Source organism: Xyrauchen texanus, chromosome 2, assembly GCF_025860055.1.
Source record: "Xyrauchen texanus isolate HMW12.3.18 chromosome 2, RBS_HiC_50CHRs, whole genome shotgun sequence".
NCBI lineage: Eukaryota > Metazoa > Chordata > Actinopteri > Cypriniformes > Catostomidae > Xyrauchen > Xyrauchen texanus.
Genome location: NC_068277.1, coordinates 12,268,365 through 12,295,970, shown reverse-complemented (window position 1 = coordinate 12,295,970; position 27,606 = coordinate 12,268,365). Strand labels below are relative to the sequence as shown.

The 27,606-nt window shown below is 36.3% G+C and overlaps 2 protein-coding genes across 6 annotated transcripts in view; one reads left to right on the top strand and one right to left on the bottom strand.

Moving 5' to 3' along the window:
* Positions 1–25,316, top strand: part of LOC127653224 (inactive ubiquitin carboxyl-terminal hydrolase 53-like) — a 64,291-nt gene extending 38,975 nt beyond the window's left edge. For all 4 annotated transcript variants that reach the window (XM_052139858.1, XM_052139849.1, XM_052139833.1 and 1 more), the window contains 7 exons: positions 1,260–1,409; positions 2,801–2,935; positions 7,759–8,467; positions 9,364–9,413; positions 19,370–19,421; positions 21,464–22,185; positions 24,230–25,316. In XM_052139858.1, coding sequence (XP_051995818.1) covers positions 1,260–1,409; positions 2,801–2,935; positions 7,759–8,467; positions 9,364–9,413; positions 19,370–19,421; positions 21,464–22,185; positions 24,230–24,306 — 1,895 coding nt within the window. In that variant the 3' untranslated portion in view covers positions 24,307–25,316. The remainder of the gene's footprint in view (positions 1–1,259; positions 1,410–2,800; positions 2,936–7,758; positions 8,468–9,363; positions 9,414–19,369; positions 19,422–21,463; positions 22,186–24,229) is intronic.
* A 712-nt stretch (positions 25,317–26,028) lies between these two features.
* The window catches only part of frem1a (Fras1 related extracellular matrix 1a), a 54,160-nt gene continuing 52,582 nt past the window's right edge, over positions 26,029–27,606 (bottom strand). For both annotated transcript variants that reach the window (XM_052153835.1, XM_052153843.1), the window contains 2 exons: positions 27,223–27,308; positions 26,029–27,098 (listed from right to left, as the gene is read on the bottom strand). In XM_052153835.1, the coding sequence (XP_052009795.1) occupies positions 26,896–27,098; positions 27,223–27,308 (289 nt within the window). In that variant the 3' untranslated portion in view covers positions 26,029–26,895. The remainder of the gene's footprint in view (positions 27,099–27,222; positions 27,309–27,606) is intronic.

Genomic DNA, 27,606 nt, shown 5'->3' with positions numbered 1-27,606 from the left:
GATAGGACTCCTTTAAAACATTTTACACATTGGTTATTTTTTTAAATGGTAGTGGACTTGTATTGTAATATCCTGCTGTCAAAATTAATATAACATTTAATTGAAAATATTTAATGCAGAAATTGTTTTCATAGTTAATGCATTTATCTGATACAACATTATATCAGTCATTCTGCTTTACAAAAAAAAATATGGTATTAATCACAATTAATTGAATCAGTTGACAGCCCTAATCAAAATATGTCATTTCAGATGGTAGCTGTCTTATGGTGATCAAAATGTAGAGTCCCAAATATATTGTATTTATTGAACTTTTCATTCAGTGGTTTTTGTCTTCCAAATTTTGCTGATGTGATCTAATAGTAGAGAATGTAATTTCAATGTGAGCCTGTCTAATGTTAGTATCGATTGTTACAAATTGATCATTGCTTGTTATTTTTAGAGTCTGAGTACTCTATGCCAATGCTCAACCAGTGCCATTAGTAGTAACATCATTTAGTTTTATTATTGGCTTCACTGGGAACTGGAATATTTGGTTGACCTCAACTAGTGTCACTGCTATTGATCATAAATATAAGTTGAGACCTGGATAAAAATAGCTGCACCACTGACAATGATGAGTCACTGTAAAATGGGAATTTATGAATACAATTTATTCTTCAAATTGTAAAATGTTTGATAGAAGTTTAACAACCCTACAGTTTGTGCTGATTGGCTTTAAAGAGTTTGCAAACCTATATTTCATAATGTGCCATTTATTTTAATCATAGGCCAACCCACAATAAACATAGTTGATCCCTAAAATCAGAGGGAAATGTTATGTTGATAAAAATTTTGTTCAAGCCTGGCAATAAAATGTGATCGGCAGTTAACAGAAGTTGTTGTTCTAGGACCAACAGTGTTGTTGTTCCAGGAAAATGTCTTACTTATGTACATCACATTAGTGAGCGTGCATTGTTATAGTGAACATTTTCATAAATCACTGTATAAAAATTGAACAAAATAGCTTTTTAGTTGAGTTGCAGCCTTGAAAGCTGTGGTTCTGTAGAACTCTTAAAAGGGCTAGCTTGCAGTATCATGACTTACTGTCTTTACTGGGGCTTCAGTTATCTGGTTGACCTCACAAGCCCCAAATGACACAAGGCCATTTCAGGTCACTTAATTAAATTGGTCATCCATGCTTACTATAATTTAATTTTGTATGAAAAAATCATTTGTAGCCAAGTATGATCCAACATACAATTTATTATCTGTCACAGGTACTCCAATCTCTGGTGGTAAAAAGTTGGATTTGACTCGAGAGAACCTGACTGCTTTCTTTTCTAATCATGGCACAATGAAGCAGAAGTCGCAGCCACCCTCTGTCTTTAGTCGTGGCAGTAACCAGACCAGTGGCGGTAGAGCGCCAGGTAAAAAAAAAAAAACACACACACACACTTAAAGGAATAGTTCACCCAAAATGTATAGTTCTCTCATCATTAATTCTGGGTAACACCAAGATATTTTTAAGGATGCATGATGTGTTTTTGTCCGTACAATGCAAGTCAGCATTAAAGTAATCCTTATGTCTCGAGTGGTTTAATCCATGTCTTCTGAAGCGATGAGATTGGTTTTGGGTGAGAGGCAGACCAAGATGCAACTCCTTTTCCACTGTTAATCTTGACATCTGCATTCTCCTTTGCACGATCATGATTTGAAGCTCAATTACACTTCTTTGCGTGTTGGACCCCATTGACTTGCATTGTATGGATAAAACACCTCATATTTCCAACAAAACATCTTCATTTGTGTTCTGCAGAAAAAATAGTCATGCGAGCTCGAGTCTGCATAAAGATTAAAAAAAAAAAAAGATGAGAGAATTATTATTTTGGGGTGAGCTATTCCTTTAATGTATGAATTTCATCATATTAGATAACAAAAAATCATACCAAGTGGCAAATAAACCAATGGATACTTGCATCACTGCTTTTATCAGTAGTGGACACCATGCTTAATGAGGGTGAGTAAATGATGAGAACATTTTATTTTTGGGTTAACTATCCCTTTAAATGTGACCAAATACTTGTGGGCCTCTTTAAGTGTTAACATGAAGTTCAGTAGGATATCTTGAAAGTATGTTTTTGAATATAAGATGCAATACAGGATAGATTGGGTGATGTTTTTGCAGAGGTATGAACTTTATATGCCTTTCATTTTTGCTGTGTCCAGTAACCATTATTTACTCTAATAGACTGTTATGAGACTGCAGTTTGTTTAAGGGCAAGAAATGTCCTCTCTCTTTCCCTCTCACTAATATCTCTCTCTCTCCATCTCTCTTCGCTCTCTTGCACTCTTGTAACACTTCACTGCTTTTCTCCTCCAGCACAGCAAAAAGCTGGAACACACACACATTGATTGCGGTTAAGGCTCTTACACTGTCCTGTCCTTCCCAGCAGCCTCAGGGGTGCATTTAAAGAGTGCAGAGGCCACACTTTCTCCCACCGTCCCAATGATTCTTAACTTTGAGTGTACTGTAAAGCTTTATTTGAAGGGTGCTACATATGGATTTTACAGCAGAGCCATAAAACATATTTGACAGTTTTTGTAATGGCCACATTAAAATTCCTATTTAGAAAAACGGTAAGATTCAGACTGTGACATATGAGCATTTATAGTTAAGCTAATAAATTTAAGCTGTATAGTTTTTAATACCTTTTTAGGGACCTCTATACATGACTATAGGACAGTAGCTTAAATTTGTAGAATTACAGTTCTGGTCAAAAGAACTGCATTTACTTGAGAGTAAGTTTTTCTCTTACAGGGAAGACGAACTTTGATCCAAAGAGTCGATTCAGAGAGATTTTGAGGGAGCTGCCAAAAGAGGTCCGTCCCATCAACCTTATGAAGAAGGAGTCGGACAGGTCACAGGGCAGACCAGAAACACCGAGGCATCGGGGTAAGAAAGAATTCTTGTACTTTCAGACATATTCATACACAAATAAACACATCATGACCACTTTAGGTGAGAGTATTAAAGGTAATGAGTGTGATTTTTCTACTTCAAGAGCATCAAAACAGAGTTTGAAGTAACAAAAGTAACGACTTAACAGGTACAGTTGTCCTGCCAAACTCCATGCTTTTGCTTGAGGCAAATATTGACATGGTGGTCTGAAAGTGCCACAATTTTTACTGTATTTTAACGTTGAGAAAATAACACTATTCACTGTTAAAGTAAATTGTCTCTTTGTTTTTAAGACTATGTCTTAGCTTGCTGTTTAACAGCACAACAGGCTGCATTACATATCTAGAGTCTCTTGTACCCTCTTGCATTAGATAATGCCCCTTGAAAGTCTTTACAGTCCTCTTAAGTGAAGCACAGATTTATGGTAGTTACACTGAGAGCTTTTATCAGAGCTTTAGAGTGGAATAAACTCTCTGAGAGTGCTCTGGTGGTACTTATGTAACCTGGGGTCAGTGAGAAGTGTTAAAAAACGCAGATTACCTCTGACGTGCGCTCCATCCTCACACTGAGCCCTGTAATCTCTGCAACTGTTCCCCTGTCTAGCTTGTGCTGAACGACCAGCTCTTTTCCAGTACAAAGGGAATGGGTCATATTGGGTTATGCGTTTATATATACCATGTATATTTATACAGATCAGCCACAACATTAAAACCACCTGCCTGATAGATCCCCCTTGTGCCGCCAAAACAGCACCAACCCATTCTGAGATGCTAATCTTCTCACCACAATCTTACAGTGCTGTTATCTGAGTTACCGTAGACTTTGTCAGTTCAAACCATTCTGGCCATTCCCAGTTGTCTTCTCTCATCAAAAAGGCATTTCTGTCTAGAGAACTGTTGCTCACTGGTAGTTTTTTGTTTTTGGCACCATTCTGAGTAAATTCTAGAGACTGTTGTGCGTGAAAATCCCAGGAGATCAGCAGTTGCAGAAATACTCAAACCAGTCTGTCTGGCACCAACAATCATGCCACGGTCTAAATCACTGAGATCTCAATTTTTCCCCATTCTGATGGTTGATGTGAACATTAACTGAAGCTCTTGACACATATCTGCTTGATTGTATACACTGCACTGCTGCCACACGATTGGATGTTTAGATAATCGCATGGATGATTGTTAGTGCCAGTTGATGAGCAGCGTTTGCTGCAGCTAGATTATAACATGATGGCTCGTGTATTTTATCATGAAGAAAATCTCAATTCAAGCTCTATTAAGAAGAGAACGTTTTTTTTTTTTTTTGGTGATTTTAAAGATGGATTGATGTGAACAAAGGTGAGCGAGTGTAGTCTTAGCCCCTTACACTGCAACAAAATAGTTGGCTTGTTTTCCAAAATAATATCTAAAATTTCTTTAAAACAGCATGCATTTAATTTAGGCTGCAGAAGAAAAAAAATTATCATCAGAGAATGTTGAATACAAAATGTATTCAGGGCTCGACATTAACGCTTGTCCGGGACAAGTGGATTTTTGTGAAAGAGAATTTGACTTACCCAACTGGACAAGCAGACTGATTAACACATCAATAATGAAAAAATAACCGGCAATATTTGTGATAGCCTAGGCTTGTGTTACTTATTAGAAATTTCATATTCTTATTTTGCTGTTGAAAGTAATCAAAAGTAATTATTATTATTTTTTTTTTTTTTAAGTTCAATAAATGCATGATGCTTCGAAAGTCAATGAGTAATCGTGTTAAATAATCATGATCTCAATATTGTCCTAATTAATTGTGATTTATGATTTTTTCCATAATCAAGCAGCCCTACACACAAGCCACATGAAGTACTTTTATGATACTTAAAGAAGGTCAGATGAGTTTGGAATGGCAAGAGAATGAATAAATTATGACAGTTATTCAATTATGAATAAATATATTCAGCCTAAACCATTCAGACATAATTTCAGTCTTAGATGTGGTTTCTATTTTTTGTCAACTTTATACTTGCTAATAAATGTAAGAAAAATGTCCCATTGACCTACATTGATGGAAAAGTCAGCATTCAGAATGTTACAGTGATGGCGTTTTTGTAATATTTGCAAGTTACGATTCATCTCATCTTCCTTGCATACTGTTTATTTATCCTGTAGCTGCTTTTACTCTGCACACTGACAATGTGTTGACTTCCTTGCACCGTCAACTGAAAATAAGATGCATGTTGAGTATCAAGACAAGGGCGAAGAGCAATGGAGCAATTCATTTTTAGAAAACCAAAGCCTAAATTTAAAAATGACCTAATATTAGATCACTATTATTTTGCTGCCTTGCTGACTGACTGGTGACTAGTATTTCCCTCAAGAAATCTAGATCTAGTTGCAGTTACAGTACATTTATCTAGAAGTAGAGCTTCTGCAATAATTAGTCATGATACTTACAAAGAAGAGTTCAGTGCATGGAAACCTAACATTTTCATTTGTTTTACATTGTGGTGACTTATAAAACTAGATAAGACGTTTCAAATGGGCTTGCACACACACATTTAAAAATAGGCATAAAGTCATTCTTAACACAGTCAGCTAAGTACAACAGATGGCATCTATGTCTACCCATCAAAAGCTCTGGATATTGTATAAAAAATGGATCTTATATTCCAAATCATGTCACACATCATGTCACATATCAATGTGCAATGCTTTTACACCTCTCTTTTCCTGTTCGCAGCTTAGTGAAGCAGTTTTATTATCACCTAGCCCATTTCCAGATGTCATCTTTAGACAAATGATATCAACACGTCCAGTCAGATTCACTGAGGAGATTAAACGGTGTACGCCACACTGGATCACCAGCACCAAATCTTCACTTGCATAACCACACTAATGCTGTATAGGGTAAATGACACTCAATCAAAGGGCCTATACACACTATAGATGTGCAATGAGTGTCAGTGAGTGTCACCTCTTCAGTGTTTAATCATAATGTCTCACCCCATTGGACCGTGATCATGTGAACAAGCATTCATTATGCCAAGTTCATTTGGTGTGTGTGTGTGTGTGTGTGTGTGTGTGTGTGTGTGTGTGTGTGTGTGTGTGTGTGTGTGTGTGTGTGTGTGTGTGTGTGTGTGTGTGTGTGTGATTGTGATTGTGATTGTGGTTGTGATTGCTGCAAGACAAAGCTGCATTAATATCTAATGAGACAATGCTGGGGTTTGTTTAAAGCTCATACTGCATAACTATATAGTGAACCTGGCCATGTGAAAAGGCACCACAGCATTATAGATTTGCACTGTCACAGAATTTCTATGCCAGCCCATTTAACAATGCCAATATCAGCACTGTTCAGCCAGAGAGTCACTCTTCACCTTCACAAGAACAAAAGGTCATACAGGCTATTAGTGCAACCCCGCATTGCAAAAATATAATAGTTTACTAGAGAACTGTGAATATGAAATGCAGCAGATTTAGAGACCGTACTAGGTATATGTTCTCCCAGAAGCAGAATACACAGGGTTCCCACTATCGTGGACTTAAAACAGGGAATTCCAGGCCTGGAAAAGTCATGGACATTTCTATATACATAATTCTAGTTATTCTCTGCTCTATAATACTTCATTGGCAAGAAATTGCTTTGCATGAGGGCAATCTCTATAAATAATCAGTAACACTTACAATAAGGTTTTATTTGTTAACACTAGTTAACAATGTTAGTTAACATGAACTAACAATGAACAATACTGCCCTGCACTGCAATGGTGTGTGTTCCCTCTTAAGTCATGCTCCACGATTCTCCCGGGAAGCTTCAGCCTATTCGCACATGCACACTCTTTAAAAACCTATAAGAACGCTGCTTATGTGTTTAAATGGCCAAATACGATGAAACCTTTCTTTTAATCCCTTAAATGCCGTAAGGAAAACAGCGTTTGTTTCAGCGGCACCTTGCAAAACCCTGTAATAAGCCGATTGTGCATGTATTGCATATAAAACAATGTCATTGAACGTGAATGGTTATTGCGGGTAACATTCTGCCTCACATCTCCATGCGTGTGTTGAACAACATGACAGAAATTTCTGTTTTGGGTGGACTGTCCCTTTAAAGACGCAATACAAAGTCTTGTATACTCAAGTAAAAGTCTATTTACTAACATTACCTGTTGCCATAGTAACAGGCTTTACTCAATCCTTTCGTAAGTTCAAGAGTGCAGTTTTGATTTTAGATCTTTAGATGCTTTCATTGTGACCAGACTGTGGCCTGGTAAACAAAACTGTATTAAATTGACATTGTATGTATACTTAGTGCATTCAGAAGGAAAGTTGGCATTTTTCCAACTGTAATTATACAGCATATGTACAGTACTATGCAAAAGTCTCAGGCACATTAGATAAATGTTTCACAAAAACATTAGTTTCAAATAGAATAGAGAAGACGAACAAGGAGTCCTGTAATAGATGCAATGGCCCCCACAGAGCCCAAATCTCAACATAATCCAGTCAGTCTGGGACAGTAGCAGTTGAGACTTAATCCATAGAAATGCCCACCAAATATTGATTTAGATTTACTGTACATTGTGTGAAGTTAACTGATAAATAAAAGCTTTGCAACATTTTTCACAAGTGCCCAAAACCTTTGCACTATACTTAGAACTACATAGACTGTGTATTGAAAGCAATCATAGACCATTCTGAAAACATCCATACTGATGATTCTTTAATTTTACTGAACCATCCCCAAAGGTGGTTTGTTTCGCTCCAGTGGTACTGTATGTCTGGTAAATTTTGCAGTAAGAACCACCTGAAAAGTAACTTGTAACTGTTTTTTCTCCCCAGGTCCAGACTCAGCCCCTGAGAAGCCCTATTCCCGCTCGCTGTCGCCTCCTGAGAATGGCTTCAACCATCTGGAGTCACGACTCTATAGTAGTCAGGGCAGAGGCCCAACGAAGGCAGAACGCTGGCCTCACGTCAATCATGAACCACGCTCCCAATCTCAGCCTCGCATCCCAGTCCATCCTCCTAATGGCAATCACTCCCGGAGGTTAGATCTTGGTAACGGCTATGATACGGACAGCAGTCAGGACTCTCGGACTAACGGAGCCTCTCGCAGCCGTGTCAATCGGGCGTGGAGGCCGATGCGGGAGGCACTTAATGTCGACAGTGTAATAAAGACGGATAACAATCAGAACTACCACAACTCTCGCAGACAGACCTCCAATCAGGAGAGCGATGAGTTGCCGCAGGGTCGATGTGACAAACGCAAACCCAAAAGTTTAATGACAATTTACGAGGACGAGCAGAGGCTAGATATGGGCAGCAAACGCTCACTGGACTTGGAGGGTCGGGGACCTCCAGAGCAGGAGAGAGCTAAAGGAACAGTCAACAATCTCAAAATTAGGACTGATAACTGGCAGATGCAACGCACTGAGTCTGGATATGAGAGCAGTGATCGTCTCAGCAGTAGTTCAGCGAACTTGGACTCTCCTCTTGCGGAGAACTTGAGCAACAAAGAAATGTACTCCATACCAGAGCTACACTTGGCCAGGTAAGGACTGATTTCACGGTTCTTTTGAATTTCTTATGATTAGCTGAGCTATGTAATCTTCAACCAAGAGGAGTAGCAAAACATTTGAGTTTAAAGGTGAAATGTGTCATTTCTGCACCACTGTGCAACACATAATGTTCGCCTTTCTTCAGTAAGCAAATAAATACTTACTGAATCACAAATCATTAATTTCGTCATGTTTGATTTTCAAATTAACTAAGAATTGCTCATTAATGGATGAATGGACAAAGAGTAATTACTGGATGGTTGTTAATATGGTAATTTGAAAATGTGTAGTTAAAGATATTAAAGGCAATACCTTAATTAAAAGGTCTTTGTAAACAGACCATTTGCAATAATCAGTCTCATAATTTGGTAACAGATTGCTGAGGGCAGTTAATCCAATGAGAAATGCATTTCTTCTTTCCAAATATTTCTTCCTCAAAAAGAATCTTTAAGAAGAATTGGAACCGGAATCCATAAATTCCTTTGCAGTTAGGGTTGTGCTAAAGGTGTGTTGTTACATTCAAGTCCCATTTGGGTGGCTTTCTTTGTCAGAAGTGTGCTCGCTGTGAATCAAAGTACAGCATGTTGAGGTAATGTTGGGTGGAGGTGTTTACGCCATTCAATCAAATATCTTAAAAATGTTAATGGTGGGAGGAACCAATGTAGATTGACTAAAGAGGCAGTCACACTAGATTTTAAGCACACAAAATTACTTAAACCTCTGTACAGTTTGTCTACCTTGTATATGCTCAATTGAAGTATGCATTATTTTAAACTTGTATAATGAACACAACAAAGTTGAAATTTACATATACGTGCTTATGTACCTGTACTTCTGCATTCGAGTGCTATTATTAAGTTAATGTTTTTTTTTTTTTTTTTTTTTTTAGGGACCCAAGCTACCAAAAGAGATATGACGATTCAAAAGCCAAGTACTACGGTAAGTACCCCAGAAGTTAGACTTCCAAATTGTACAAAAAGGCTGTTTAACAATTATATCAGAAATAACCTTTTTTTAGCTTCTGGTGGATAAAAAGGGATTATATGAATTAAATATATGTCAGGGGTTGGAAGAGTGGTGTCAAGTGTGTACTCTGTCATCCTGTCACTTTCAACCTGTCAGATCTCACCACTGGTGGTCAATTAGACCGCCACACATTGTGTTTATTTGATGAATGTGCAACAACACAGAAACAGTACTTGTTGACAAAGAAATCGATTGTTCTACGCATCATTGAAGAAGGGTTTGAACTTTAGATAATAAACTGGGTTCTCACAGTTATGAAAACCTGGAAATATCAGTAATATTACAATTGGGTTTTTCAAGCCTGAAAAAGTCATGGAAATAACAAAATGTAGTGAATATAATTTTTTTCTAATTACGCTTTGCTATAAAATATTTAATCACCTAAATATTGCTCTTGGTTAGATATTTTTGTAAATTAGAACTTGCTTGCAAGCCATAATATTGTCCCATTTTGTTGTGAATTTTTTAGTTAGTAATTGGCCTAAATTGTCTGAATCAGTCTTAATGATTCATTGGCAAATCAGTCTGAATCAAAATGGTTCTTAAAAATTGGTTTCAAGAAATCGGAAATGACTGGAAGGCTCATTGAATTTCATTGGTCAAAAAGGATATGAACCCTAAATATGTTATATAAGAATAGTATTAATCAAGTAATTATAAGGCGTTATGTTGTAAATAACCCCCCGCATGTGTGGATGTTGTTGTATTTTGGCTTCACTATACGCAACACATAATTTCATTTTAACCAACTGATCTCAGTTCAGATGACTCTGGGCTATCTGTAAAGTGATAAACTTTTCACATAAATTGATTTCAGTGGAGTAATCTAGAAACTACAGTCTCTAGATTAATTCGATATGCCATTTTTAAGATTTGAACGATTTATCGCAAAACGCCGTGCTGCTAAACAAAATGTACACTAATGTGTCCAATAGCACAAGATTTTCATTAGAAATCCTATATTTACTGTGCATTTTCACATTGAGAACATTATATGGAGTTAGGATGAAAATAAGGTGCATGTCAATCTGTTCTGAGCTCAGTGGAGACAGACCGCACACTGGAGAAGTCATTCACTAAATAGGAGCAAGGGAGCATCCTGTCACTTTCCTATGAGCCAATTGCATTCAATCCAAACCTCCTATCAAAAGTTCAGTTTCAGGCTGCAGATGATGTTTGAACCACTCAACATGGTTTGCAGACATGGGACAGTGGTAATCAGTACATTGAATCAGAATTTAGAATTTATAATGTATAATGTATAATTGTATTTTAACCTGTTTGGCATTGATAGGACAATGGTTGCCATAATATAATTATTTATGCTAATTTCTGATTGGTGAAATATATCAGCACTGGCTATCACTTTTTCTTTGACAGTGCAAAAAGAGAACATTGAGACTTTGTTGCCAAAGTAGAAATACAAATATTGTAACATAAGTCAAATCAAGTCAAATAATTTTTATTTGTGTAGTTTTTTGTATTTGTGCTTATCCAAATACATATTGTTCCAAAGCAGCTTGACAGTTAATTAGCTGTAATGTCTGTAACGCCTTAAAAACGTGAATAACCAGCAATCCTGTAAACATAATAAACAATTTGATAAATGTGATCGCTTGGTATTATTTAAAATTTCACATCTCAATTTTTGGGAAAATATTTTGCTCTTTGAATGTATTTTTATTGCATGTTTTATTAGGTGCTACCAATCACAAATCAAAAACGGAAATCAAAGTGCACACAGCAGTCAGGATCGGGTCTCAAAATGTACAAAGTTGTGTGTGCAAATTTTAATTGTGTCCAAATATTTTACAAGAAATTAAAACATTATTTAAATGTAGCAAAAAGTACAAATATTTTTATATCAAATTTGTAATGTAAATAAAAAACGATATGTTTGTGTTATGTAAGTTGCAAAAACAAAAGCTGCAGGTGGCATCTAAAACAATGATAAGATCCAACAACTGTATATTTCCGTACTCAGATCATAGAAGCGATTGTAGGACAGAGTCAAAATAAAAGCGTCAGAGCTGCCCAGCCAGACAGAAAACATCATGAGCTATGCTTTCAGAGTTGTGGCATTTGAACTACGGCCAAATAATATGCCAATGTATGCCTGAGCAGAGCAATCTCGGGTTGTTATCAGCACTCACAGCCCAGATGAACTGGTGAAGTGTGCGCATAGAGTCGTGCTTGGGGACGAATCATTTGTCCTTCTTGTCAGCGCTGGGAGGTGTTTGTGTTTATGTGAGTGTTCTGTGATGGTCAGGATGGGTGGGGGGCTGTTAACCCCAGCTTAAGTTGGTTTACAGGAGTTTTATGGTCTGAAGTAGTGAAGCAGAAAGGACAGCTCTGAGGCATGTGTCTTCCTGCTCGCCTTTGAGGCCATTTTCACTGCAGATCGAGTGTCAAAGCGTTCACTGCCGTAGGAGTATAATGGCTCTGATGTTTTCTTTTGACATTAAATTGGGTAGGAGGGTTTCTAGGATGTTGATAATCTTCCTCTGGCCAGTTTAATTTGTTTTATTTATTTTTTAAGCACATATTGCAATGTCATAAAATGTATTCTCAATAATACAACTTAGAGAAGCTCTGCAGTGCTACTTGATAACAGAAATGTTTGTTGTTTGATTTGTGCTGCATCAATTCTTCCTATTTTATATCCAGTTCCATTTTAAAATTGTATTGACAGTTCTTGTGAAATGTATCAATTTGGCATTAGTTCAAATGTGGTGACTGCTGTTTTTGTTGCCCCCTCACTGGCCTGATTCTGGCAGCCATTAGAAATGAAATCATTTTGAAAAGAGCTAAATATATATATACACTGTATATGCATATGCGCAATGTTGGAGCCAATGTATATGAGGATATGCTTTCCCCTGCCCTTCGTCAGATTGACCAAATGGCAACAGCCTCATTTTCTCCATACTCTCTTGTGTAGTTTTAATTCTGTGCTCACAGTTTTCAGTGTGCCAAGTGCACTTTGTATCCAGTAAGATGTTTGAATAGGTCAGACCAGCATGAGTGGCTGAAAATGCACTCTTGTAAACAGACAAACCCCTGACAATTGATCTTCCTGTCAGGGCTAACTGCCTTTGTTTTGTCCCCTTACTGCATCCCTGTAGACGCCGTAATCGCCTGTTGATGATCTCTCAGTCTATATGCAATTTGGAACAAAATACAACTATGTTTGTAATCTCTGGGATAGATGGTTCTGTTTTATTCCAATAAACTTTAGGCATTTTATTTAGGCGGTGGGGGTTCCTAAGTTCCGCGCATACTCCGATGAAGTCATTTTAGTATAGCATATCACATTTTTCCTCCATGTCTCGAATCCCTAGTCAACACAAGACAGAATCAAGGGGTGTGTGTGTGTGTGTGTGTGTGTGTGTGTGTGTGTGTGTGTGTGTGTGTGTGTGTGTATGTGTGAGCGTGTATTTATCACTTTGTGGGGACCAAATGTCCCCATAAGGATAGTAAAACCCGAAATTTTTGACCTTGTGGGGACATTTTGTCGGTCCCCATGAGGAAAACAGCTTATAAATCATACTAAATTATGTTTTTTGAAAATGTAAAAATGCAGAAAGTTTTCTGTGAGGTTTAGGTTTAGGGGTAGGGTTAGGTTTAGGGGATAGAATATAAAGTTTGTTCAGTATAAAAACCATTATGTCTATGGAAAGTCCCCATAAAACATGGAAACACAACATGTGTGTGTGTGTGTGTGTGTGTGTGTGTGTGTGTGTGTGTGTGTGTGTGTGTGTGTGTGTGTGTGTTAAAGGTACAGACAGGAGCAGTCTGGCTACGTTGCCGCACACCTACAGTATATGTTAATTGTTAATAATCATGGGACATTACTTTTAAAAGCTCACACAGCTGATGTTATTTTTTTTTTATTCAGTATTTAATTTAATATGCTACGCTAACATGTAAACTGACATGCTTTAGTTACAAGCTATTTTTCATCATGTTTGTAATTCTGTTAGCTTTCTTATTTATTTTATTTATTTTCAATAATATAACTTTTTTTACACATTTTACGCATAAAGACTGTTATCGTACTGTGAAAATCTCTTACCGTTGCAACCCTAGTTGGAATTCAATATGAATCTATAGTATCTGTTAACTCCAGGGTATTTATTTAAGAATTTTGTGTTTATACTCTTTCGAGCCAAACAAGTTTAATGACAAGTTTGTTTAATGACCCCTAAACCACAATGAATCAGGTGTTAAGTATAGCGCAATTGATCCATCCACTGGTATTTATTGCCCTTTACTACAATGTAGTCACCATATTGATGTTCTTCTTTCTTCTCTTTGTAATTGGTCTTTTTGCCTTGCATTTTTTAAACTTAAAACTCTGAACTGAAATTGGCCTACTCCTTAAAACTAATTGAGCAGATTGCTATTTGTTAATTTGAGAAAAGCACAGTCTGTTTAAGGCCTATTTTTTAAAGACTAAATTTGAATGCATGCATGCTTGTCTAGTTGTTTTGAGAGTTTGAAGCATGCCTCTTCTGTATGGCGCATTAAAACCTTGACAAGACAATCTCAAAGTTGCGTTTAAGACATCCTGTTGCACTGTGGAAAATAGTTATTCTTAGACATCAGTAAATATTTTTGACAGGTCGGCAGATCCAATTCAGTCATGTCTAATGCGATACATATGTTTGTATTTATATATGCAAGTATTACTTTGGCAAGCAATTGCATATGGAATCATATTCCCATTTAGCATTAATATAAAAGGTGGTGAAAATGAGAGTCATTTAACACTGCCGTAAAAGACATTTATCACACACTTAAATATCTGCCTAAAGGTGCATTCTAGCTTGGCCAATTTTCCATCTAAATGTGGTGCTGAACTTTTTACTTTTGAATTCACTCCACTATCAAGTGCAAACTAGGAGAACAGGTGTGTCAGTCAGCTGTTGAGCTGGCAATGATCTCATGTTGGCATGACACCAGTCCAAAACCTTCAGTCTGATCTGCTGCTCAACAGACTTCTGATGTAGGCCTGTCTGGACGTGTGATGGCTGTCTATGTGCTATTATTCTCACGGGTGCGGATACTCTGGCTTTACAGAAATGTGAGAAATATGAAATTGTACATGCTGTTCTGCTCTGTGTTTTTTGCTTTCTATGTACGTGTGCTCAGTTGACATGGTGCATGGTATTATAGCCATATATTTAGCAGTTGCTTTCTGTTCCTCTTTTCTCTCTTCCTTTTTATGATGTTCTGTATTCCGTAAAACATACTTATTTTTGTGAGTTGAATTGGTCATATTTGTTTTTGTGAGGTGAAGAGGTCATACTGGTTTTCGTGAGGGGAATAGGGTCCGCTATAGTGCAGAGCGTCTTTTGGCATCTGTATATGGTCCTGTTCCTGTATCACTCCGATGTATCCAGTTTCTCCCCCTTGATCATACAAGCCTTGTTGTCACTTTACTATTGGCTGTTCCTTGCCTCATGAAGAATATAAATAACATGCTTGCTGTAATAAACGTTGAATAGATTGAAAATAGACACTCCCATGTGTTGTTGTTCTTTCTCCTCCCTTCGCGAAGTCTTCAGAGACACAGACTCACGACTGCACCTCACTGGGCATGAACATAGAAGGACGGGACCGGGGAATTGGAGATCACGACTAGATCCAAAATATTCCTAACAAGAAACTTTATATGAATTTAACAAATAAGCGATTAACAGTGTTGAGATTAATAACCAATACAATACTCTTACAGTCATTTTAAAAGGCGTAGTTGTATGACTAAAGCTGGTAAAGTTCTCATTTTCTTTTCTTTTGCAGGACAAGCTATTACTCACAGTTAATGACATCAGTTTATAGTCAGTAATGACAAATCCAACATCACAGAGTTATCCTTTATTGGTGGCGCTTGCTAAGTCAAGCATCACTGCTACTGTTGCTCATGTTAGGGTTTTGAACAAACGTACATCATTTTTAGTCATGTGGTGTGCTGTTGCCTTTCTAAACAATCATTAAAATCAACAAAATTCCCATAGGCCTGCATGGAAGGAGATACCAAAGCCATATCTAAAGAGCAGAAAACCATAGAGACTTTATTAAGTGCTTAATAGGTTATTAAGCAACCACTCAGAACACTTTAGCAACCACATAACAACACCCTGGCAACCACCAACACTCACCCCCAGTATCATGTCAGTGGGTTTGTACAGGCAAGCACACTGTAAAATCGCATTAGTTAACCGTACTTAGATTTTTTTTAAAGCAATTGGTTTGCATGTTTGTTTTTTTTTTTTTTTTTTTTTAAATAAGTAAACACTTATTTTGCTCAAGTAAACTTACTAAACTAAACTTTTTATTTGTATTTTATATATATAACATCAACTAGTTACAAGTCATCTGTGATTTAAGGTCTTATTGCTTTATTTAAATTCAAATGAAGTTATTGCACATCTTTTACAGTATTAGGGAAATTATTACTGGAATCTAAGTATGGCTCATTTGATTCTCCTCGGTACATCTATGTGCACATAAATCTGCTTTTTTGTAAAGTACAATTGAGTAAAGAAGAATGGATTAAATTTGACAGGCTCCAAGTTCACCAGAAATAACACTTGTCACCCTAATGTGCCAGCTACAACAAAACAACAACAATAGAAACAGGAATTAAAACTATATTCATATTTAAATAACAATAGTAATTTTTCTACATAAATTCCCTTGTTTTGCCTAAACATACGTAATTTATTCAAGCACAAGGGCTTATGGGTATTCCACAAAGTCGCAATTGTGTACATTTTGAGTTTGTTGTACTCAAAGCCAGTTTAAAGAGTGTATAAATTTGAGTAAAGATTCCAAAATGTGGCATTTCAAGTACTGTAATTAGGACCAATTAAATGTTTTTATTAATGACAACTTTAGGGTTTAGAGAGTAACAGTAACTTAATTAAAACTAGTAAGAATAGTAAAAAAAATAATAATAAGCTTGTAAAGGGGTTAATGGGCAAGGAGGAGGCAAGAACCGGCTTGACAATATAAATAATATTTTAATGAAAAACTTAAAATACACAAACACACACATGACGGTCAGCTGCCCGTAAATGCTCGCGCTCTGTCGCACCACCATCCGCAGTCGGCCTTTATTCCTCTCTGAGGCTTAATTACCCTGATAAGGGACCGGGTGTGTATAATCACGACCCGGCCCCGCCCTCCGCCCTGTCACAAAGCTTAAGTTTGAGTAAATTATTTAAAAAAATATATATTTTTTTTTAATTTGAGAACTATTTTCATTTACAGTGCACCACTCTCATTGTAAATATTTATTTTTCAGAAAATGTAAATGTCTAATCTAGTCAGTTGATTTCAGGACTATGAGGTACTGAATGGTAATAGAAGTGGATTTGATCTAAATGTAACTATTTGCTGTCCTTGATCATGTTTTAAAAAGTGCAGGCTCTGTGGCTTCTACTACACACAAGCCATTTCATGATAGGCTGTAGACCGGCTTTCTGTTTATCTTCTATATTGTCGATGTTGTTATCAGCTTGCCAACACTGCAAGTAGTGTCCATCAAATGGAGGTTCTTCTCATGAGGCTTAGCAGCTTAAACACAACAGGATGGAAAGACTAGAAAATGGGGTCTAAAGTCCAATCCTCTCATAATTGCATGCTGGCCAAAGGGATTTAGTTGTTAATGCGCTGGGAAAAAACAAAACAGTTCATCACACACACACACACACATGCACCCTGCTGCTTGAATCTCACAGGCCTTGACATCGGGAGCAACCGCTGTGCTCAGAAAGCAAATACAATCAGAGTTTCCCATGATAGCAAGCAAGTATAGGACTAATTAAAGAGTGTATTTGCTTTTTTTATTTCTTTTGTTATTTATGAAATTTTTTGCATTAAAATATGCAGCAGTCGACTGTTGAAAGTGAAATTTATATTAACACTAATGGGTTTAATTAAAGTTCTGCTCACTGGATTTGAGACAGTACATGTACACAAAAGCAAATCTCTGTGATACTTTAGGGACATCTGTCTTTAGGACAGGATCTGCAGTGCCCTCTAGGGATTGTGGACACTTTCACTTACTTATTCAGATCCCAGTTCTTAAAAAATCCTGTAACAAACAGTTTTCTTTCCTTTACTTATTTCCCATTGAAATAGGAATTTAGGGCAGGACAAATCAAAGGGCTTGTTCTTTATTTATTTATTTATTTATTTATTTTTATATATAAAATTGTGTGCAACAAATACCCTTTAGTAGAGCTGACAGAATTAACACTTTTAACAGGCGATTCATTTAAAAAAGTTTATTTCTTAAATAAAGTAATTGTGATTAGCGCATTTACCGTTAATACAGCATAAACCAGCATTAACAGTTGTTGAGAGGGCAAAACCTTTGCAATGTGTCTGCCCAGATTCATTACACTAACGCACACACACAACAGCACTTCCCTGTCAGTGAAAGAATTATGGAGAAAAGGACCTCTTAGCCCAGATGGGACAGCCTATGTATGTAAGGTGTGTTTTAATGACCATAGAAGCACATTGAATCTTAACTATCACCAAAACAATATGAGACGTTTTTGTCTGCAAGCGCTTTTCATGTGGAGTTCAAAGTGACGCTTGACGCTAGCATTGCTGCTCTGATGCAGATTGTGAACGCAGCTTCACGATTGCTGTAGAAAAATAGATAGCCACAGTCTGCCGGCAAATTAATATTGTGGCGGATGAGAGTTTAAAAGATTTCATCTAATTTAAATCTTTGGCTTTTTTAGTGTAAATTGTAACTGATTGAAATTTTTTAAATATTATCTGGAACATATTTACATTGTATTAATTTGATAGCACATCTTTTTAATGTAATTTTATGTGTAAACCTGAAGAAAAACATTGTAAATTTATCTATGAGTCTTAAAAAAAGCAGAATAAAAGAATAACAATATTCAAAAAAATATATATAATTGCTTTTTCCACAGATCCACTAGAACCCCCAGTTTGAATCCCCTGAACCAGCATATAGATGGTCACAAAGCTATCAAATATGGGCTAAAAGCAATACAAATTAAAGTTTTCCATGGCGTCAAATACTACCTATATTAACCTGGAACATTTTCAAAATCCAAACTTATCTATTATATATAGAATTCCTAAGCTTGGATTTTGAGTTGTGATATATTTTTTCCTTTATACATTTATGCCATACCTCTACATTTTAAGGTGTGCATTTACTTGTCTCTTCAAGGAAAACTGATTTGAGAAAAGTTGCCCAGTGACTCTGCAACCGTTGCATGTGAACGTGTAACCATCATTTAGCTGTGCAGTCACATGCCTCAAAATTACCAAAATCCACCTGGCAGCTAGTCAGATTTACAAGGTGTGGTTACTACAACAACACATTCAATTTTGAAGGCTTTCCTCCCTTTCTCTATTTTAATTCATGTTCTCCTACTCAGTGCCCACTTGGCATGGCAAGGGCATTCTTATGGTCACATTTACCCCTTCAGCTCTTTGTTAACCAGCCATAGGGAGTGCACTAAGATGCTGGATTAAACCAGATGGGACGGGGCCCCTCTGTAGGGGCCCAGTGCCAGAAAACTGAACTGCATCAGACAGACCAAGGCCTTCCCGCTGTGACACTTCCTCACTGGACCCAGACAATGCCCTAGCCCTGACCCCTGTTACATAACATGTCTGTACTGTGAATTTACAGCCAGGACTTGCCCTCTGTGGAAAAATCTGCCAGAATCTAGCCACAGTCTATGTGTGAATGCACAACGCTAACCATCTTTTTCACAGTTTGTCAGTGTGGAAATATTAAAGTGCAAATAAATATGTATTAATGGGTATATAACAAATGTTATTTTGCATTTATGTTGTAGGTGACCATCAAAAGAAAACACATGATCATTCCATGAGTCCTGTCATTCCAAGGTAAGCTGTTTATGAACTAAATTTCATAAGATGAGACTTCATGCATAGGTTTTTTACAAAAAATGTATGTACTCAGTACACACATATATGTTTAACCATACATGCAGTGGCCCCAATTATGTATTTGGACACAAAGGAATATTGCGAGATCAATACAACTTAAGCTCAATCAACAGCAATTGTGGCATAATGTTGATTACCACAAAAATAATATTTTGACACGTTCGTCCTTTTCTGTAAAAAAATAAATAATTGGTTACTGTCAGACACTTACAATAGAGCTGTTTAAATCTTTTTTTAACATCATTTTAGGGTTTGTTAACAGTTATGCAATGAAGTTGTAAAATTGGATATAACGTTACACAGAAAAGTTAGTAAGCGATTTTATTACACTAAAATAATCTTTTTAACATATATTGTTCATGTCTTGTGACTATACATTTGAAACAGTGAGTTTTTTTTTAACTATTACGGATTGGCTCCATTCACTTCAGTTGTAAGTGCCTTTTGCATTTTTTTCCAAAGACAAATGCTGTCGGTTGTGCTTAACTTGTATTGAACCCGGAATATTCTTTAAAAATACACTTAAAATGTTTGGCTTTCATTGCAGTAGATAACAAAATATAAAATCAAGTTTAGTGGTGGCGTAGTGGCTAAAGCACAGGGCTGTTAATCAGAAGGTCGCAGGTTCGAACCTCATGGCCACCACCATTGTGCCCTTGAGCAAGGCACTTAACTCCAGGCTGTTCCGGGGGGATTTGCACTGTAAGTCGCTTTGGATAAAAGCGTCTGCCAAATGCATAAATGTAAATGTAAATGTAAATGTAAGTGGCATCTTCATACAAATGACGATAAACCATAACAAACATTAATTTCCTTTGCTATTTTTTGCTATTACAACTGGTCCAAAAAACAGCTGGTCCTATTTTTAGTCAATGTATGAAGTCAAGTAAGTGTTTAACTTACATTAACTTACTTTTAACAAAGTCACATTAACTTTGGATCAGATCCACTACGTTTGACCAACAGAAAGTGTCCTAATAATTTCTGTCATCATTTTGAACAGTATATCTATTGTTTTTGCTTTTATTTCAAACCTAACACACTCTTTTATTTCAAACCTAACACACTCTTTTATTTCAAACCTAACACACTCTTTTATTTCAAACCTAACACACTCTTTTATTTCAAACCTAACACACTCTTTTATGTGTTTTGATAGAAAAGTGTGTTTGTGTAATCATTAAAAAAAATCCACTTGGTGTCATATATTGTTCATGGCTTAGAACACTTTTATGAAGGATTTTATGAAATCCCTGTGGAAGAAATTAATGGGAAAAATACTTTGGGAACCAAGACGGCTGAAAAAGTGGGCAGGAACTGTTGTGCTTAATTAAAATCATTTGCTTTACATGACTCTCCCCATCTCTCCTCTTAGGCATCATGGGTATGGCATATACACTTTCCAAAGACATTTTGTGCAAACATAAATATTAATAAAAATGACCCGGGCTTCATGTTTAAATAAGTGAGTTCAGTTCATTGCACTGCCTCATACGGGCAAGCATAGGCAATTGTTGTGTTTAGTTTCATTGATATCTTTGACAAGTCATTCTTTGTGTACAGGGACTAAAAACTGAATGGTTTTCATTTGTGTTCTGTGCAGAAACTGTATTTTTTCATTCTGGTTCCGACGTTCCACAGCCTCCTTTCCAATTGGTAACCAGTTAGAAACTAAATAAAAGAGCAGTTAATATCGTTCTTTTTTAAATTAAAGTACTCTGTGCTAAGGGTGGGTGATATACCAGTTGCAGTGTTGCCAGATCTCACAAGAGAAACATGTGGCCTGGTCTGAAAAACCAAGCTCAAAATAAGGGACGTGCATCACCCAAAATAAGCGAAAATATAAGGAATTTTGTTCCCCATTTTTAAATATAAAAATTATATTTCAATAAATGTAATTATTTAAATGTTTTTATTTCTTGAACTGTTTTTAGTCGCTGCTTGTATATAACATTACAACCTGGTGTTTCCTCCTGCAGAAGAACAGCTGTTAGATACAACCCTGGTACGAACAAGACAGAAAAGACTGGGGGCAAGAGAGCAGATGTAGCAAACAGAAACCCCATCACTCCTTATTTCACCAAAACCAGCAGCTCGGAGTGGAATAGCTCTGATGACCTCGCTGGTCCTTTTTCCGAGCAGGAGGATTCCTCATCACACACTGAAGCAGCGCCTCAGGTTCCCTCTCAGACTCTATCCCACTCTACAGCTCCACCATTGCCTCCAAAGCCACACATTTTAAGTTCAGAGGACCGGCGACGCTTCATGCACAATCCCACTCCGCCCAGCCCTCAACGCCTTCCACGAAACGGCTTGCCCATGTCCCACACAAGCCTAAAGAAGTGGCTTGAAAACTCGGCTGAGTCAAACATGCTCTCATCAGACACAAGCTCCAAATCTGGTTCTTCTGATCAAGACAGGAATGATCTCTCAGCTAGCGAGGGTGAGGAGAAGTTCTCTACTGGTTCTAAACATCTGGTCGGATCTCCTGTGATCCCCACCACATATTTTTCTGTAGATAACTGCATGACGGACACATACTGTGCCAAGTACCACAAAAAGAGAGCTGCTCTGTATATGACTGCAGACTCTAGAGGTGGGGATCATACATCATCTGGAGAAAGTGATTATGGGGACAGAGCATCACCAGCTCCATCAGATTCACAGCCACCACAGCATCCCAGAGCGATACCGGTACCAGGTAACTGCAGTCTCAAATGCACACACACCTACGTATGCTATTTGTCAAACTTCTAATGTTTATATATGTAGTTTCTAAAAATGTCTCCAGAATGCAATGAGAGGTTTCCAAAGCTTATTTTTTTTTTTTTAACAAGCCAGTTAATGTGGTAGGTATCATGAACTAACTATGAACAATATTTTATTGCATCATTTATAAATCTTGGTTACTATTTATGTATTAAAATACTATCCTTTAATGTTAGTTCATGTTAGTTCATAATGCACTGATGTTGACATATACAACTTTTAATTTTTAAAATGTATTTGTTTATGTTGGAAATAACAGTAACTCTTTACACTAAGGTTGCATTTATTAACAGTTTAACGACATTAGTTTATATGAACTAACAATGAACAATATTTTTACATCACTTAATCTTTTTTAATATTATACAAATAATTGTAAATGACATGTATGTGTTAACATTAGTTAATGCATTATGAACTAACATGAATTTACAATAAACAATCGAATTTTCATAAATTGACATTAAGATCAATACCTACTGTAAAAATTTATTGTTCTTGGTTAGTTCATGATGCATTATGCATTTATTACACTGAAAAAAAAATTGGAGTGAGGTTTACTTAAAAAAAAAAAAAAAAAACAGGAAATTTCCACGCAGAAATTTCTAGTAAATTTAACAGACCATAATTTCAAGTAAAGGCTACTATTTCTTGGTGGCTTTAATTAGAAATTCTCAGGAAAGTTTGTTGCAATACTTTGTTTCAAGTAAATTTGACTCACTCTTTGTACATTTACTGTAGCACTGAACAGCGCAATGATTTTAAATGTGTACTAGCGTTTCAATGCTTTTTTTAATATATTAATCTCATACCACATGACAGACAAAAGCCTTCCTCAGGGAAGCGTAATGCATGCTATGTAGTCTATTAGACAACATCGTAAAGATAAGATAAAGATGAAACTTTATTGTCATCATTGAGTACAGGTACAGAGCCAATGAAATGCATTTGTTTTCGCATATCCCAACTAAGCTGGGGTCAGAGCGCAGGGTCAGCCATTAAACAGCGCCCCTGGAGCAGATAGGGTCAAGGGCCTTGCTCAAGGGGCCAACAGTGATATCTTGGCTGTGCTGGGGCTTGAACCACCGACTTTTCGGTTAGTAACCCAGAGCCTTAACCGCTGAGCCACCACTGGCCCATGACCACCGCTGGCCCATCATCTTTCTTTAATGGCTATAAAAACAAGATCCAGAGCTGTGCACGCAGACCTAAATACTTGGTGCATAAAACACAATGACGGTAAAAATCAACAGATTATTTGTTTTATCATGAACCGGTAATTTTGTGTAGAAAATTAATTTCCGAAGTTACCACAAGTAACAACATAATCAATAATAAAAACAGTGTATATCAACTTTCAAACAGTGAAACCATGCAAGCTCATTAATTATTCAAGCCTGTTGCATGCCGGGAACACCAGTTTTTGAAAAGTTTTGTGAAGTGAACCTGTGAAATTTACTCAAATAAGCAAATAAATATGACACTGTTTTCTTCTATAGGATTGATACATAATGACGCATGTATAGATAGCAGACAATCATAAATAATATTTACTTATAAGCTAGAGCATTCATTTGTACAAGTTCATGCTTACACTACCTTATTCAGTGTAGAAAGTACTTCATCTTTTCTGTTTTATCTTTTCAGTGTAGTGTTAAATAAAGGAACCATATTATCAAGTGTTACCAGAATAACATTAACCATGATTAATACGTGCTGTTAAAAATATTGTTCATTTGTAGTTCATGTTTTTGAATAAATCTTTATTGTAAAGTGTTACCAATACTAACATGTTTTGTGCACTTTGTACTTTAATGGTTGATGTTTTAATTGGCTCATGCTATCCATATTGCAAACTCGTGATTATAATTAAGTAGCATTACTGTTAATAAAGTCTTTGATATTCACCAAGTTAATTACATCAGTCTCATGTAATGAAACTGTTAAAATATTAACACTAAATGTTTCATTTTCAGTTCATGCTTCCAGTAAACCCGCTGCAAAATGGAACCCTGTTCCCATAAAAGGACTGGATGAACATGGATTCCTATGACACTAGATTTCATCCAGTGACCTACACAGTGGTGATTTGCATAATATTATGAGCACTCCACCTGAGAAATGTGGATCAGTGTACTTTAAGTTGCCTTCTCATGCAGATTTGTGGTTCTACGTTTTGAGAGAGAGAGAGAGAGAGAGAGAGAGAGAGAGAGAGAGAGAGTGAGTGAGTGTGGGGCAGTTTAAAACATGACATTTGCACATTTTTAAGCAAAGGAGAATTATATTGCAGAACTTAAAAGAAAATGTATGAAACACTCCTTAGGCTCAGAGTAAGTCTGATGCAAAATGAATTAAAAACAGAACTAACGAAACTGAAAGAATGGGTAAGCAGTTGCATGGAAATTCAATATGCCTTATGTATTGCACAGTGCATTTGTTCTTTTGGAGGATATTTCGGTTTACTGCTTATAATTTTCTCTGGAATGGCTTAATGTTTGATTGTGTTTTCAGAGGGTAAAGCTGCTAAATGTGACATGGTTCCTATGTTTGAGAAGAACTGCCTTTAAAAACAGAGATATCATAATCCCTTAATATGTTTAATGGCCTTCTTTTGTTGGTTTAGATGTGTGGTAACTTATTTTTAAGTTAATCCCTGATCACACTATTTTAAATGGGCCATGGGAAAATATTTCCACCCTTTTACTATGTTGAGCAAATTTTTTCGACTAATGTGCACAGAAATGACAGTAGAGGACACTGGAAAATAACATACACGATTGCTGAGATTAATTTGTAAATTGTGTGTTAACAGCAGTCTGGATTTATTTGGGCGCACCAAAGTGTGGATAATTGTCATTTTATTTCTCTTATTTGGAACAAGACAAGTTGTACATTTGTCATATGTTCATTTGAATGATAATGTTTTTGTATATTGCGAGGCAGGCAACACTGAATAGTGCCTTATTTTGTATGTAAAGATGGGATAAAGGTGTTTTTATCTGTATAATGTTAACTTTTTAAATTCTTTTATATGATATGCTAGTTCATTTTGATTGACTTTTAATAAACTGATTTATTTAAATATAATATTGTTTCTTCATTTAGCCGAATTCAATTCAAACCTTAGACGCTAACGGATGCTGAAGATGGAGCATGAGCTTGGTCAGGATTGTGGAATTATATCTGGATGACATCCCAATGTTTCTAAATCTTAAAAAATTAAAAAATATCTAGTTTTGAATAAAGGCCCATTAACTCTTTGGCAAACTAGGTGTAGATAATTTTACACAGAATTGAACAAAGATCAAAGTTTGTTTGCAAAACTACATATGTGCTAATTTACATACTGGCTGACCAAACAGGTGTCATGTATCCTTAGATTGAAAATGAATATTATTTTGCTAATAATTACACCTCATTCATTGCACAAACATACTATGAATTCATAATGTATGTACAGACCTCCCTGTTTTTTCCTACTTTCAATACGGATTGTTGTTTTGAGCTCTTCACATACAGCTAATTCTTTCATTTAAAGTTTTAGTAAAACTTCCAGAAATCTAGAAAGTGTCAATATCCTTACTTGATCAAATAGATTCATTCACTCCTCAATTACAATTAGTAAAAAAGAAAAAAATGCACAAATTAAAACGTATGGAATATATTCCTTAATTTTTTGCCTGAAATTAAAATTCTTCCAAGTTCAGATACCAAAAAACTAAATTTTGTTTGATAAGTTATTTTTTTATTATTATGTCTACACGTTGATCTGCTCTCAATATAATTGTACTTTTTATTTTTTTAAATATAGAATTTGAATTATTTTAACAAACAAAACACCACCAGTTATTTTTATAGAATTTATTGTATTATTTCTACTAGAGCAAGTCAATGATTTCTGGAGGAATAAAAACATTCTTACGATTGTAACGTTGTTCCCTCTTGCCCTTTTCTTATGTGTTACGTGTAATTATTATGAGAGAATGTTTTTGACAATGTAATGAATTAAGATTAAAAAAAAAAAAACTTACAGAAGTTGTGCTTGTTACAAAATAAAAATAAAACATTGCATAGGTGCTTGTAAAAATATAAAACTACTTTCTTGTACATAGTGTTATTTTGGTCCAGATATTTGGTCCCAAAACATGGAAAATCTCAGAGCATACAGAACATATACAATAATGAAATATGTAAAAATAACCTTGACATACAGTACTGGATGAGCATATATTACATTTACATTATATGACAGTCCTCTTGATAACTCTAAAATGTGTAGCTTTTAATCACTTGGCTATAGTAACAGTCAGTTGCATTGCTTGATGCATTCTGTGCTGGTGGCTTTTTCTATACATCACACACACACAATACCGCATGCATGATATTCACTGCACTGTTATGTATAAATATTCCCGATATGCTTAACAACCATGGCAACCACTTTACATTGAGGCCTCTAGTAATTCTATGATATGACAAAGTTCACAAAGCACACGTTTCATTTTCAGTTTCTCAATTAATGATGTGCACATGATTAATATGTGTATCCACCCATGTTATGTAACGCACTGAGGGGAGCAGTCTTTGGGAGGGGCACTGTGAAGCTACGAATGTCCTTGCTCAGCATCAGCCCATCTGCAACTCATGTTTTAACATAACACACATAGCGATGGCCCTTTCCTTTCTTACAGTCTCGTATTTGCCATTTTGTCTTCCTCCAGACCAGGACACACTTCCTTGTTCCCTTCCGCCTGTTTTTTGGAGGGCTCCTCCTCCAGTTGGTGTAACTGACAGGTTCCCCACCCGCCCACTCCCAGCGGCCTTTACTTTCACCTTCATTCAGTCCTGTGATTCATCAAAAAGTGAGAGAAATGCGAATTAACGTTTGAATTGGAAAGCTCAAAAAAATTTACATCCATTGTAAACACATTGATTGTGCAACAGCAATTTTATGTCGAAAGAAAATTACCAATCCAAAAAGGTTTCCTTTCGCTGAAGTCCCACAGCCAGTCCATATCTGTTTTTGACAAAATACTGACCAGGTTTCCATTGAAGCTTGTGGAAAAAAGCATTTAGTTTCAAGTTAGTCACTGTTGTCATAAAGTCGTTTATCTGGACAACTAGTATGTCTCTCAGCCTGACCAGCAGACAAGTGCCCAAAACACCTCTAAAACAGAACAGACTTACAAGTCATGGAGACCAGCTAAAAAAAGCAAACCAGCTTAGGCTGGTGTAAACTTTATTTCAGCAGGCTATTGTATTCTATGTGTCCAATTTGGTTTCATACATTTTTGTAAAGCATTTAAAGCATTTGCTTTAAATAATTATCTTTTTTTTTTTTTATGTCTATAAA